Source organism: Zonotrichia albicollis, chromosome 3 (genome assembly GCF_047830755.1).
Source record: "Zonotrichia albicollis isolate bZonAlb1 chromosome 3, bZonAlb1.hap1, whole genome shotgun sequence".
Classification (NCBI taxonomy): Eukaryota; Metazoa; Chordata; class Aves; order Passeriformes; family Passerellidae; genus Zonotrichia; species Zonotrichia albicollis.
This window is the reverse complement of record NC_133821.1, coordinates 34,295,468-34,310,126: the sequence shown is the minus strand read 5'-3', so window position 1 is coordinate 34,310,126 and position 14,659 is coordinate 34,295,468. Positions and strand designations below refer to the sequence as shown.

At 37.2% G+C, this 14,659-nt stretch overlaps 1 protein-coding gene across 3 annotated transcripts in view; it reads left to right on the top strand.

Annotated features, from left to right (window-relative positions):
* Nucleotides 1-14,659, top strand: part of SYT14 (synaptotagmin 14) — a 92,923-nt gene that overhangs the window by 5,064 nt on the left and 73,200 nt on the right. For all 3 annotated transcript variants that reach the window (XM_074537135.1, XM_074537136.1, XM_074537134.1), the window contains exon 2: nucleotides 8,435-8,482. In XM_074537135.1, the coding sequence (XP_074393236.1) occupies nucleotides 8,435-8,482 (48 nt within the window). The remainder of the gene's footprint in view (nucleotides 1-8,434; nucleotides 8,483-14,659) is intronic.

Below are 14,659 nucleotides of genomic sequence, written 5' to 3'. Positions count from 1 at the left end.
AAGGGTGGAAGGTGACAGGGACATGCTCAAGGTAGTGCTGACCTGAAGTGTCAGTAGTGCTTCTGAACCCAAGCTGGGGTGGCCAGCACAGGGCTTGAGCAGCAGCATCAGTATTTAATGAAGCCTACATATAAGAAAACATATTTTATAATTAGGCCCACTTTTAAACACATTTGTCAACTGTGTGGTGGATCACATGTCAAGGTATCATATTGGATCAGCCACACAGGATGGGTGTAATGCTGCCTTGTGCTTATCCAGTGACTGTGGTGCAAACTATTCAGTGAGTGCTGCCTGATATTGTCATTGTAAGGATGATTGCCTGCATTATTTGCTGATGACAGTGAGACCTTGTGCCATAGCAAAATCACCAGTTTGCTGGTTGGATTGTCTTACACCATCATTGCTGCAGTATTGAATCTATTGAAATAAAGAAAGCTGGCAGGTCTCTTATCTTTTAGATAACAAAGGGGCAACCGTTTTTAAAAACCCCACCTAATCTCTAATGTTTTACAGACTTCTTTTTGACAAGTTCCCCGTGGGCTGAGATGAAGCTATCATACTTAATATAAGAACAGTTGATGTGTTCAGGGTGAATTTTTTCTTGAATTCTCTTAATTTTTAATGCCTAGCACTTCTGCAAATTGGAGTTCTTGGTTTTCAAGATAGGCATGCAGGAGAGTAGACATGGAGCCATTACCTGATTAAGAATGTTTGCCTATGTTGCCATCCTAATACGGGGAACCTCTTAGAAAGGAAAGAGTTTTGCTCTCTTCCAGAGAACTTTCAACTGTTGGAACTTTTAACTGTTTTAATTTTCTCTTCAGCTTATTCAGTTATACCTCTTCCAGCTTTTGTAATGACTGATGCAAGGGATTCACAGCTGATACTCTGAAACTTTTTCCTGAATATTGTCAGGTTCTGAACTGCATAAGGCCAAGGTTCCATGTTTCATGTAAAGGTTGGAGTGGATTTCAAGTCAGCAATTAATCACTGAACCTCCTCGTTTTTGTATGTTTCACTCTTGGAGATGGGAGATGTTTCCTGGTTTCCGTGTAAATTTGTTTGTAGAATAAGAAGGAGAGGATTTTGAAAGTTAATTCTAAGACAGCAAGTGAGTGTTGAGTTTGTGAGCTAATTGGTTCCCTTCTGCAGAGGAGAATAATCTTTGATGTGAAAAGGGGTAAATTCAGTATGACTGACACATCTTATGGGTACTTTTGTTCTGTAGGCTAAAATAAGCAGTTTTCCTACCAAGTGAAATCTTTTGCAATACAGATTCTTCTTAGTAATTTCCTTTTGTATCACAAACTTACTGCATTATCTGTAATATTTGAAACTAGTTCTGTGAGTATATTTTTCTCCATAGATCATAGAGTCATTTTAAAAGAAATGTTTCTCAGTTTACTTTCTCCTGTGAAACTTTGCTCTAGAGTAGAGATTAGTGTTGTTAATTAAAAACTGTAAGAATTTGCTAAAAGTCATACTAATTTTTCATCTTTTTTTTCATCTTTTGTTGCTGACATCCTCTTTTTTATTTCTTGAACATTTGATAGCATTGTACATTGCTTCTCAATGTATGTTTAATCTTTTTGTCATTTTCAATGAAGTTGTTTTCAGGTTTTCTTTCTATTTTTAGTAAAAATAAAATTATAGGTTTTAGGTCAGATCTGAGCCATTTATACTGGATGTTTCTATTGCTAGTTTTATTTACTGTATTTCTTCATTTCCACCAGTAAGACTTACCTGAAGAAATACTTGACTGAGAGCAAAGTGAAATAAAGAACTTACTAATATTATTTTAGTGCTAATTATATTTCAGTTGTCAGAAGAGTAGGAAAATAGAAGTTTGTGGTCATTTTGGATAGAAAGGAAGCAGAGATAAGACTATTTTCATGATGAGAGGAGAAAGTCCCAAATAACCTCTCTACTTTATGACTTAGCTTAGAAAATCTGCCTCTTTTTAGCTGCTTCCATATAGATGCTTCCATTTATTTTAGTGTGGGTAGGAGTGGATGCAGCATTTGTTTGAGAAACAGAAATTCTATGCTGTACTTGTTCAGTTGTCACTGATTGCTAATTCATTGGTCAGTGTCATTGGTTCTGTTGATTACAAATATAATTTAAAATTTTCTTTTTTTCCCATGGAAAAAATGTTTTGATGTTTGCCATTACTTTTATAGTTGGATGACAAAACCCAAAATACTCTTAGGACAGGTAGAAAACCTATCCTTAGGCCAAGAAATTACTAGATAGGGATCTTTTTAAATCATGCAAGCAAAGAAGAATATTCTTTACAGTAAGAGTTTGAATCATAACATCAGAACATAGATTTCTGAGTTTTACTCTTCTGGTCTTGAACATGTCTGCTGCTAATTTAGTCTGATAGTTATTTCTCTTATTAGTGGGTTAGACAGTGAGTAGTTGTTCTGTATTCACCTGTTTAAGCCCACCATCTGTTGTGGGTTTTTTTCAGGTCCAAGAGTCTTAGTCTATTAAGTCACTCCTCATATGGAAACCATTTGTTTTGTAACTAATTTTTTTGGTCTTTCTCTGTGTCTTCTGTGGTTCTGTTTTATTCTTTGAGGTTGTGGGACCAAGAGGAGGCCAAAACTGCACAAAATGTAAAAGATGTAAACACATAAATAACTATATATAATGGTAATTTTTTTACCTTGCTGTCTCTCTCCTTATAAATTCAGATGTTGTTTGCTTTTTAGTTTGCTTTTTGACTAGTTCTCAGCATTCAACTTTAAACATTTCTATTTTATGTATGCAGTATGATTTGTAGACTAAACTTGTGAAAAAGGATGCTAAAGGAACACAGAGGTGATTTTACACCATGGGTGAGGATGGGCTAATGATTGTGTGTAACCTTTTCAGGAAAAACACCCTGGCAGCTGCAGGGTTGTTCCTGTGCAAAAGTCTTCCCTTGGCTTATTTTCCATTACAGTTGGCTGGCTGTTCATCCAAGCCCAGAATTCAGCTCATGGCATGAAGCATTTTCAGTAGATTCATTGGTATATGCAGCCCAGAAGTCTTTCATTATAATTGTCTTTTTAAATGAATGTGTAGCATGTTGTATGAAACCCTCAACACAAGAATGGTTTTCCTGTGTGCCTTGCATTGCTAGCAGAAGCATTAGTGTTTCCACATGCTCAGACACAGTAGCATTAACATTGTGCTGGACTTTTTCACATGCATCCTGTTTTGTGTTTCTGCACTGTAGCACCCTGTTCCTGCTACTCAACCTGCTCAGTGTTGTCGTTCCATGCTGGAATGTCGTGGGTTTGCCAAGGGAAAAATAGTTGTCTATTGTTGAATAAAATGTTAAGTAAACGTTTGTTGAATGTGATCCAAATTTATGAAAATGCTAATTAAAAAACAATTCTCAGCAGGAAAGTAATTTATCATGTGAAAAGTGCATCCGAAAAATTACACCTGCTGACAAAAGGCTTTTGTGATACAGTGTAATGTTCTGCTGCAGCTACCAACATGGATTTTTTTCTGAAGAATAATGAATTTTATTTGCAGCAGCCTAAGTTGCATCACGGTTTTGGTGCAGGAACTGGGACTGTGCACTGTTTGTTGGTGGGACAGAATGTACCCTGGCTGAGTTTAAGGTTGACACCAGGGAAGGAGTAGTTAATGAACTGGAGGGCAGGGCTGGCAAGCCCTCAGCAAGCTCAGAGTGGGCTGAAGGATGCCCAGAAGCTCCCACAAGCACGGGTGAAGTCCAAGCCCCGCACCAGCAGCTGTGGGCAGGCTGGCTGAGCACCTCTGGGCAAAGAGAGCCGAGGATCCCGGTGCTGAACATGGCCAGCCACATGTCTGTGGCCTGGATCCAGCTGTGTTAATCCAGCACGAGAGGCTGGCAAATGGGAGACCTCAGCAGAGTGCCACTGAGCTGGGAGGGAGCTTAGAGCCCCTGGCACACGAGGAGAGGCTTAGGAAACACCTGGTGTAGGCTGGGGAGATGTGACAGGCACTCCTGCAGCCTTTCACTGGGCAGGGGGTCTGAGAGACGGGCAGGGGCTCTCCAGCTGCCCAGTGAAAGCATGGGCAGGGGTGTGAGTACATCAGGGCAGCCCTGTGGCTGCTTGTCACAGAGAATGAAGGCCTTTGCCGGGGTCGAGCCATTTGTCGGTGAGGGGAGACTCAGACACTCAATATGAGTGATAAGCAAATTCCAGTTTATTGAAGAAAGCATCAGACACTTATACAGCGAGTAATAAGCTTATGAATATTCTGTAAGCTAAGCAATCTATTGGTTAAACTATACTATCAACTTTTCCTCATTCCTTAGGGGTTACATCTCTCTTTTCTCATGTCTCTTTCACTGTTTGTTATCCTACCACAGCTAGGCCCAAGGACACTGCTATCTGTGCAGGTGCAGGACTTGGAATTAGCCACAGTTTTGTACTTTTCCAGTCCTTAGCAGCTAAATTCCCAACAGCTGCTGGGGAGAAGTGCTCGCAGTGACAGCGGTGACACCTTCCCCTGAGAGGCACTGGTGCCCCAGGGCTCCTGGAGTTGTGCTTGTTGCTGGTTGAGGCTCAGAGGATCTTTCTCTAACGCTGGGCCTGGTCTGAAGGCTTTGAGAACACCAGATGTCATTCATTCCTGTCCTGGTTTAGAACAAATTAGGGGAAATCTCCAAAAGGGAGCCCCCCAAAACAAAACAAACCTCCAACCACCCCTCCCCCAACACCAGGTTCGGGAAGGAATTTCTCGGAGGAGCAAAGTGGAAAACAAAACCTATTTATTTACAAGTAACAAAAGAACACTCCCCAACACAAGAAAAGAAAAGGGACCAGACTGTGTTGTGAGGGCGCCGAGCTTCTCTCGCAGGCTCCGGGTGTCCTGGAGCTCTCAGGTCAGGCCCGGAGCCGGTCCAGTATCTTCAGGGGAGGGTAAGAAAGAGAGAACAAAAGAAAAGGGAAAAAAAACCAGCGCAAAAAGCAGAAAGCAAGCAAGCAAGCAAGCAAGCGGCTAGCCAAGCCAAGCAGCCAAAAGCCAAAGTGCCTGGTCACACCCCCCCTCCTCTCTTCCCCATCCCGCCGCAGCCAGACGGGGGGGGGGAGGGGGGGAGGGGAAGGCACAGCTGCCAGACACAACACACGGTATTGGGATAAAGGCTGTCACCCCACCACACTGCCCAACCCACAGCCTCTGTGGCAATGCCTGTGATAGATTTCCTTCACCATTATTATCAGCATCTAGTGGTGAAGTTCCAGCTCAACTCTGAGCATAGCAGACCTTTGAATCTTGAATTGTGCTAGTTTAGAAAGACATAAAATTTTGAGTTAATACAAAATTCAGTATTCATCTTTGATGTAGATCTTTTCATCTTGTTGCCACCATAGTCATTTTAGCAAAGAGAGACTTGGTATACAAAACCTTTGTCTTTAATTGAGAAAATTAAACTTCATCAGCTGCCTCTGGAAAACATCTGGCCATTCTTTTTGTGTTAAATGTTTGAATGATTTAGATTTTTAGGACCACTAGGTGGATGTTCTTGCTCAAGAAAATGAAAATATTTTGTTTAATGTGGAGTTCTAAAATTTTTTGATCTTTTATTATTTTTCATTTTACTTCCATTGTCTGACATTATGAAAAGCTCTGTGTAGCCAAGTGGGTTTGTTTCTCTTCTCAGATTAGATTTTACACAGAGTATTATGTAGTTTGATATGCAAACTCACTCAAAACCTTAAAATCTTAAATAGGAGATTATGTTCCTAGTCAAGATGGAATTGAACTAATAATAATTTGCGTCTAAATCAAGCATAAATTTTAATTAACCATAACATTATGGTGAACTAAAGCTATACTATGATAAATTACCTAAAAATAATATTTAAAGAATAAAATTTAAGTGTGTCATGCCACAGAACCTTTGGGATTTGTGGGCTAACCCAAACAAACCCACTATTTTCAGACTAAAATGCTAAATTAATGGTTGGCATCTTGCTGTCATGCAAAATATTTCCATATTTTCAGTTTGTTATTTTCAGTAACTAGTTTACTAAAAGCTGAGAGAATTCTTGGAGTTGTAAAGATGGAAAACTTGGGTTTATTTGTAAATGCATGAATAATAGCAAGGTGTGAATTATGTATTAGTTCAACAGTTCTGAGGACCACAGAGAAAAAGAAGAACCAGTCCAAGTCAATTGAGGATAAAATTTCACATCTTTAATACATTAATTTAAAATATAAAAGATACTTTCTTTAACTTTTATATTATTTGATGTATTTTTATTTTATGGTTGATTTCCATCCAAAAGCAGTTTGAAAAAAGTAATAAATGAATCACCTATTAAAAAAAGAAATAGCATTCTAGCATTTTTCTAGGAAAATGGAATAAAATCCTGACTGTATGCCTGTTAAATGGTATGAATTCATTTTTCAACCTTGTGGTCAATAAAAACCAACACGTTGATTAATGTAAATGCTTTATTTGGTGGAACACCATCTTACATTAGAAGCTGAATGTTTGAGTAAAGACCTCTTGCTTTATAAAACAAGAGGTAGCAATGTGGGATCCGAATCTAGAATTAGTATTTTGTGATACAATTTCAAGCTGGTTGATTTCACTGAGAGCAGTGAATATAATTAAAATCTATTGCTGTTCTCTTATCTCAGTGAGTTTTAGGTGAATCCTAAAGATGATGCCTGGCATCTCTCTAATGAAAAATAATTTTATTTTTTGCCATAATTTTTATTTTTTCTTCACTGCTGAATTTAAAACTAACAGGACAAAAATTCTAGGAAGAAGACTTTCAGTCACTCTTCTGCTTTATCTTTTGTCCCCTAAAGATGATTTCAGTGACTTCAAAGAAGATTTTAATCTCTTCCCTCTGTCTGCTTTTGGGGTTTGTTTGCGTGTTTTTAATGCCTTGTTATTATAAAAGCGGATTATATTTTTAATTTAGCTTTTCTTATGTTTTCCTGTCAAAATCCTTTCTGAATGAAAATGATGTTGCCTGGCTTCTAGGATGCACCGAAAAGAGGGAATTATATTGCTATCACAACAGGATTTTGTAAGGGTGATGACTCTACAAAACTCCTGGGATCCTCACACTCACTGATACTTAATTTCCCATTCAAGAGTATATTTGAAGCTTGTATTTCATATTTCTAAGTATGTTGACATAAAATGAGGATTCTTTTTACTTTCACATACATTTAATTTTATTTTAGTAGAGTTACATTTTATTCCATTTATTTGATTCCTTTTATCCTTTCTCACTCCAATATATGGATTTCCTACAGTTATTTCTTTAAAGTGTAAATTTAAATAGAAGTATAGATATTTTCCTAAAGCTTTACAATACCATCTGCTAGTGTTACCAGTTAAGAGTTAGAAGTATTGGTTGATATCATTACATGCTGTATTGCATGTCATAATGAATTTATTATGGAATGGAGGAGAGTAATAAGTGCTGTATAATGTATTTCCATCTTTTTGAGATGGGGAGAATTTTGTTACCTAAAGCTTGTTTTAGTGCATTTTGAAGTGTCTGGAGCCAGGGAGTTATTAATGGATATGAAATAAATGTTTTGTGAGGTTTTGAAACTCTGTTTTGTATTTTCATGAGATTGCAGAGAGCTGGGTATGAAATCCCAGGCAGTTCCCCTCGGTTCTGCATTTGTATCCATGAACCCTTGTTGTCAGGAGGGTGTACTTAAGAGAAGCCATAGCTTGATGTAGTTTGGAATTTTAAGGTTTGATCATGGGGCATATCACTCCAAAATATTTTTATTTTAGATATTATGTGTTGGTGTTTTCTTTACAAGCTGTAATTCCAATTAAAATGGTCTTTATAAAAATGTGAAAACAAGTGTAGTATTTCTAGCAACAATTTTATTATTCTTGAATAAATATCTCAAGGTCTATAGAGCTAATTTTTTAATTTAAAAATATCTAAAGGAGGAATTCTGGGCAAACCAAGTATTTGTTAATAGGGTTGTTTTTTAGGATTTTGTTGGGGTTTTTTTGTTTGTTTGTTTTTTTAATGTGGAAGGTAATCATAATGTTATTTTGGCATTTTGTTATATTGGATTTTTTAAAAATATTTTCACAATTCTTCCATAGATGCCATTCTATAGGGTAATTCTCTCCAGGAAATTATGTTTATACTTGGGAAATATTAGTGTGCCTTCAGTTAAGGTTCTTGCTTTTATCATTTTATCTGTATAAATTCAGTGTAAAGCTCTTCAAACTGTACCACCATTAGCAATATTAAGCCAAATATACATTTATTGTTTTTTCCAAAGGATTTAATGTATAATTTGAAAAATTGTTAAGCCAATCTTCTGTATTTTTATTAATTGACAGAGTTTTAGAACTTTCTTTTTCACTGCTTATAAGCCTTATAAAGAAATGAAATACATTTTATTTGTTACTGTGTTCTAATGGTGTATTTCCACACAGGTGGAGAACGAACTTGTGGTGTACATGAACTGATCTGCATCAGAAAAGGTAAGCAATGGTTTGTGACAGTGAACTCCTTAGCTTGTGAATATTCCTGGTGAGAAATCTGCTGCCCAGTGTTATGCTCTGACTTTTTGTGGATCTTTGCAGCATCTTTGTGTTGCAGAATCTTTTGATGCTGACAATGTCATTAGGAAGAAATAGTGAAACGATAAAATAAAATTTGATTTTTCACAAGAGGGAAAAATGTGCTCTTCCAAAATTCCCTGAGTTACATGGAATTTGTTAATGCTGTTTAGCTGTGATGAAAACCTTGATCTTCGTTTTATCCAGATATCTGTATGATTATATGATTTTCATTGTTAATGGAAAGTTGTGAGGATCTTCTAAAAAGCTGATGTAATGACCTGGCAATCTCTGCCTGTGATTTCAGGTGAGATCCAAATGACTTCCACTTGTTTGCTGTGAGCTGCAGCAGGAGTGAGAGCAGCAGCTGGCAGAGCGCAGAGCAGAGCTGTGCTCCAGGGAGGGCCCTCACAGCTCAAAGCTGAGCTGCACTGGCTGAAGCTGGAGCTCCATAGAGCAGCTCAGCTGATGTAAAGGCCAGATCCACTTTCTGTACCTCTGGCAGCCCTGTGCTCCCTCCTGCAGCATTGCTCTTCAATTTCTGGCTTCTCACCTGAAAGCTAAGCCAAAAAAAAAAAGGTTTCTTCAAGGATTAGTTCCTTGAATTGAGTCTGGGTTAGGTCAGAGAAGTCTCAGTGCTTTCAAAAGGAAGGAGTAAGAAAACGTGGTGGGAGAGGAGTAAAGCTGCAGGACTCTTTTAACAACAACTTAGTCTCAGACTGCCTCTGTAGTATTGTCAAACCACAGAGTATACTCTGTGGGAAGAAATTTTGTTTGTCCTCTTTGTTTCCATTGCATTCACTGAGATATTTTGGTAAAATTGTTTGGGTTTGTTGAAACATATATTTAACAATGCCTAAGGTCAGAATTAAGTCTACCAGTTAAGGTCAGAATAGTTTTATGGTCACAAGTAAACTTTTCCAAATATCTGTTGAAAGAATTTTTTGAGTGTCTATGTGTTGCAGTTCTGTAATTAAAACATTTCTCCGCTTCTCTAAACTGTGAATCATTTAGATCTTGCTTTTATAAAATTCTTTCTCATTTTGGAGGGGAGGTGATTTTTTTCTTTTTATTGCTGTCTCTCTTTTTCTATTGACAGATAAGGTGGTACACACAGTGCTCTGTATTCCTTCTGTAATAGCTGCTGTTTATCTTTCTGAATTGGGAAACTCATTGGAATTTCAGAAAGCCCTCTGATGAACTTTCAAGAACTGTTAATCTTGCTTATCCTTATTTATTTTAGGATGCTGTACTGATTTTAAGAAAAACAAATTTATCATGTTCTTGGAGACAGTGCTGTATGATTTTAATGTTAATTGCTGGGAAGTTCAATTGAAAAGATGTGTTGTTTGTTTTTTCAAGAGTCTGTGTTATATTTGAGCATTGAATTCTAAGCTCTGTTAGCCATTGATACAATAAATTAAATAAAAACAGCAAAGAACTTGTGTTTTAGCATTGGTGGTTATAAATTACCCTAGGGGTAAGTGTGATTAAAAGAGAAATATCCTTTTAGTGTTATTATTACTTGCGTTATGTTGGGTTCCTTTTTAGGTCCTGTCAGTTTCCATGTGCATTCTAACCATGTGTGTCCCTGTGCTACTGACAAATTTCTCCTTGTGGTGCATGGGTTTGGTGCATTCCTGTCTGTCTTCACTCCCTACTCAATGTGTACCTTTAAAGCAGGAGGAGATTGCCATGTACTGCAAATCTTCCAGTCGTGTGGACTTTTGGATGCTTGGTCTAAAACTTTACATCTTCTGATGCACATTCAAGATGCTTTTTGATCAAGACTCCTAAGGTTACTTTATTTGCCAGTTGTCCAGCCCTGCTTGCTTGCCAGGATGAGATTGCAGACTCAAGATCTCTGTTGACATCCTCAGAGTAGGAAGGCATTTCCAAGCTGAGAGTTCCTGGCTGCCAGCAGTCTCAAGCTGGTCAAATCAGACCTTCCACCTTTGTCCTTGATGTCACTGAGGGCTCGTGTCAAGCTTATCCAGGATGGAGTTTCCCATCTCTTGGCTGTGCCCTGAAAGCTAAGCTGCTTTTTGGTCTGTGAGCTCCCAGTAGAAGTTGAAAGGGCAGATTAAGTGTTCACACTGACACACAGGTGTCAGTCTTGTCTGGTGCTGGGTAAGGTTGCAGTGTGCCCTTCTCCTTTTTCTCTGGTGTCTGTGTGACTGTGGCACCAGGAGAGGACATTCCAGCACTCCTGGCATTCATCCACTCCCTCATTTTCATCCACTTCTGCCTGTGAGGCTTTGAGAGCTGGTGGTGTTTGACAAAATGGTTCTCCATTTGCTGTTTGCCTGAAAGCCTCTCATGTTTTCAGCCAGGGGTGGTGGGTAAGTGTGACTGCTGTGTGACTGCTGTGTGGAACCCCTGAAGGAAACATTAGTAAATACCCTGCATTAAGGAACTGGAGTTTTGCAGTGTGTGTTTGTGCTTTGCTTGTCTGTCCATCTTTCTTACAGTGCTTCCAAGTACATGGCTGCTGAGAAGCAACTAATAGGATAAACAGTGATATTCCATCAATTTTTTCCTGCACTGAATAGGGAAAAGGGGAAAGTAAGCATGCAAACAAGCATGTGTCTTCTATGAATAATGCATGGGTAAACTTTCCGGTTTCAAGTGATGGAATGTAATTACAATTTATATGGGGATTATATGGCTTGAAGAACACCTATTGCTGGTGGTTAATTTTTCTTTCTAGTCAGTGAAGTAATGCATTCCTAAATTGTATTTTTCTTGCCTGCCCTTTCATTTTTTTGCTAGGAAAACAGGAACCTTGGAGTATCAGGTGGTGAAATGTGGAAAGGGACCAGAAAGGTCTTCAAAGCTGTGACTACACCATTTAGCTCAAATAACATAATGAAAACTTCTTAGCTGTAGTTGAAAGTGTAGCTTAAAAGCAAAACCTAAGCCTTAAAAGGAAATGTCTGCTCTAAGATTATTCAGCTGTAAAAATGAAATATCTTGAAACCTCAATTTTGCTGGTTTTTAGGTTTTGCATTTCTCAGATTATATCAGTTTAAATGATAGACTCAGAGGTGTGCAAGTACCAGTTATAACATTCATTGAATATCTGAGATTATGTCAGTTGTATTGCAAATATGATCCCAGTATGGTATTGATACAGGACTCAGGTTTGCTACCCAAAAATGTAGCAGTTGTCTGGCACAGGCCTCCTCCTGTGTCCTATTAATGCTGCTATAGTTTTGTAGCTGCCCAAGAGAGACTGTGGTGGGTTCCCCTCTAGGCTGCACAAGAAGGATTGCAGTACTTTTATAGGGTTTTTTACTTGGTTTCCTTTTAGCAACTTCATACATTTTTGAGAAGAATTTGCAAAGAGCTCATCAGGAGTAAGGAGACTAATAGGCTTTTCTGGAAAGCCTTAAAAACTAATTCTTATGTATTTTTAAAGAGGCTTCCTCTAAATGCATAAATATAGGGAGTGTGTGTCCTGAAAATGGGAGTATTTTGTGGCTGTTATGTAACATCTAATAGCTACAAAATACTGAACTAGTCACTTTCCAGCTTGTAAAAACAACTTTAAAGATGGTCAGCTATTAGGGAATCACTGCAATATATGTCTCCTATGTTTAACATAGTCAAGTAGTTGAAGTGTTGTGTGGTTTTATATTTACACATTATTGAAATCTGAAAATTGGAAAAAATGAAAAAATATATTCTTGCTTTTATTATAAATTAGCATCTTGTTTACTTCTGTTATTTAATGCCGGTTTCTGTTCACACATTTATTTAGTGTCTGACAATACAAATTGAAGGCTTGGCTGTGGAAAGAAGAGTCCTGCTTAGTTTTTGACAGTGGAAGGTGGCAGAGTTTCTCTGAAATGACTCAGTTAACAGTTTGTCTTTTTGCTGGATGTCTTCCTAGTATCCAGCTGTTTTTGAGAGAGTCAGGATATAAAATTGTGTAAGTTGTTCCTTTGGTTATTTGCTATGGAAATAAAACAATTCAGGGAACTTGAGATTAGACTTGAGAACAATATATCTTTTTTAGCTGTATAGTGCAGATGCAAGTCTAACTTGGAATTAGCTGTTGTTAGATTTAGTAATGTTTTAATTAAGGCTGTTTAAGGTTCTCTTTGACAAGCAAAATAGATTTGTGATGAGGGTTTATGATATTGAGCTATAACTGAAGAAACTCCTCTTTAATATATTCTGCTATGTATTCATTGTGTGACATGGAAGTGACATTAAATGAGAAAATATATATGGCCATATTATTTTTAGGTTTCTTTCATCCAACATTTTTCACTTGTTTATTTTTGAAGTAGTGCAAAGTGATATTTCTAACTCAGCAGTGTGTTTTGTATTTAATTCTTGGAAATGTAGATGGAGTATCCAAGTAAGGGCTGAGTTGCACAGGAGTTTAAAAATTATTTTAAGCACTTTTTTCTTTTGCAAGATGTTCTTTCCTTTCTATTGTTGTGGCAATTTTGCAAACAAAGGAAATTATTCAGCAAACTGACTTTGTGACTAAGAATGGAACAGAAGTGCTCTCTTTAACATGCAAAAGAGAAGTTGCAAAAAGACAATGTCTTCGTCTGACAATGAAAAATGTCACTTGTAATAATAATTTTGAAAAGATAAGAAGGTGTGAATTTTTGCTTTGTCAGAAGTGTGTTTTAAGTAGAACTATTCCTCTTTAATGTTCTGGTCAGCTATCCTCACCATTTGCATGGGTCTGAATGTTAAGCTGCCAGCTACACTTATTCCAAATGGCAAAAAGTAGCATTTATTCATTAGTTTCATTTTAGAGTAGAAACATGATTAAGTTGAAAGTCAACGGCATCTGATACTCAAGTTATCTTACACTGTTAGTGATAATCTACACTCAGTAATTAAAATAATTTTCCCCTTTCTGGCTGCTGTCATCCAGTTGGTAGAACTACTTGTTCTTCATCAAGAGAAGGGTGATGTCACAGATGGTAGTAAGTTTCTTTGTATTAGATATCCTCATATTCATGTAAAATGCAAATATATGTTGTTTCTATACTCATTTAGAGGTTCAGATTTGCACAGTACCAAATAAAGTGCACTTTCTCTTTTTACAAAGAGGAATAAAAAACTCTTCATTTAGAAACTGTTAAAAATTAAAGCTACTTTTATAATATATAAAGAAAATAGTAATTAATACTTTTTTTTTCAAGGCTTGAAAAAAATTTTTATCCCATGGATACTAAACCTCATACACTTGGGAGATATTTAGACATATTGCTACATGTTAAAGAAAAGTAATAGTATTAAAATTAACACTAGCAGGATATAAATTCTGAATTTGGACTCTGTTGGAAAAGTAATCTCTATGCACATGTGTTGGATTGGAGAAAATTCAATACAGAGTAAACACTTTTCTTTGAGCTTCCTCATGCCCTTACAGGAAGCAGAATATTATTTTGTGTGTTTTCCTGTGTTTGGAGTCTTCTGGAAAGCAGCAGCTACTGGGGTCACTTAATTCCAGCTGTGGCAATATCTTTTCTTCCATGGCAAGTTTTGTGTGTAAGAAGTTTGCTGTATCCAAGCCCTGACATTCCTTCACTCAAGTTCTCATGTTCATATAATCATTTTTACCATGCATTTATATCCTGGTTATTTGCTGTATATCCTGGTTAATTACTGTTGGATTACATGGATTGTCTCATGCTTTGTTGTTAATTGTAGTGTCTGATAGGGAAAAATGAGGTTTTAAGGTATTTTTATTACATAGATTATTTTTCTTTCCCCATAGTGGAGAGCTACTTTGTGATGGATATGAACTTTTAAACTGCAAGTCTCTAGACCCCTGTGGGTCTTTAATACTTTTGCTTTGGGAGGATTATTTGAGAATACCATTAAAAATTATAATCACTGCTGTTCTCTTACCCACTGCGTGGATAATAGTCATGTAATATGCTATGTAATTGCAACAGATTATTGGGATTTGGAGGGAATCAAGATGATTCCATGAGCAGTGTCTATTCCAAGTGGCAAGTGTGATGCTTCCTGTGCTGTTTCTTTTCAGAGATTTCTGTTGTGAGATACTATTTAATCAGAGATGAATTCCATGTAAGAGAGAAAAGGCATTGAGGGACTGGT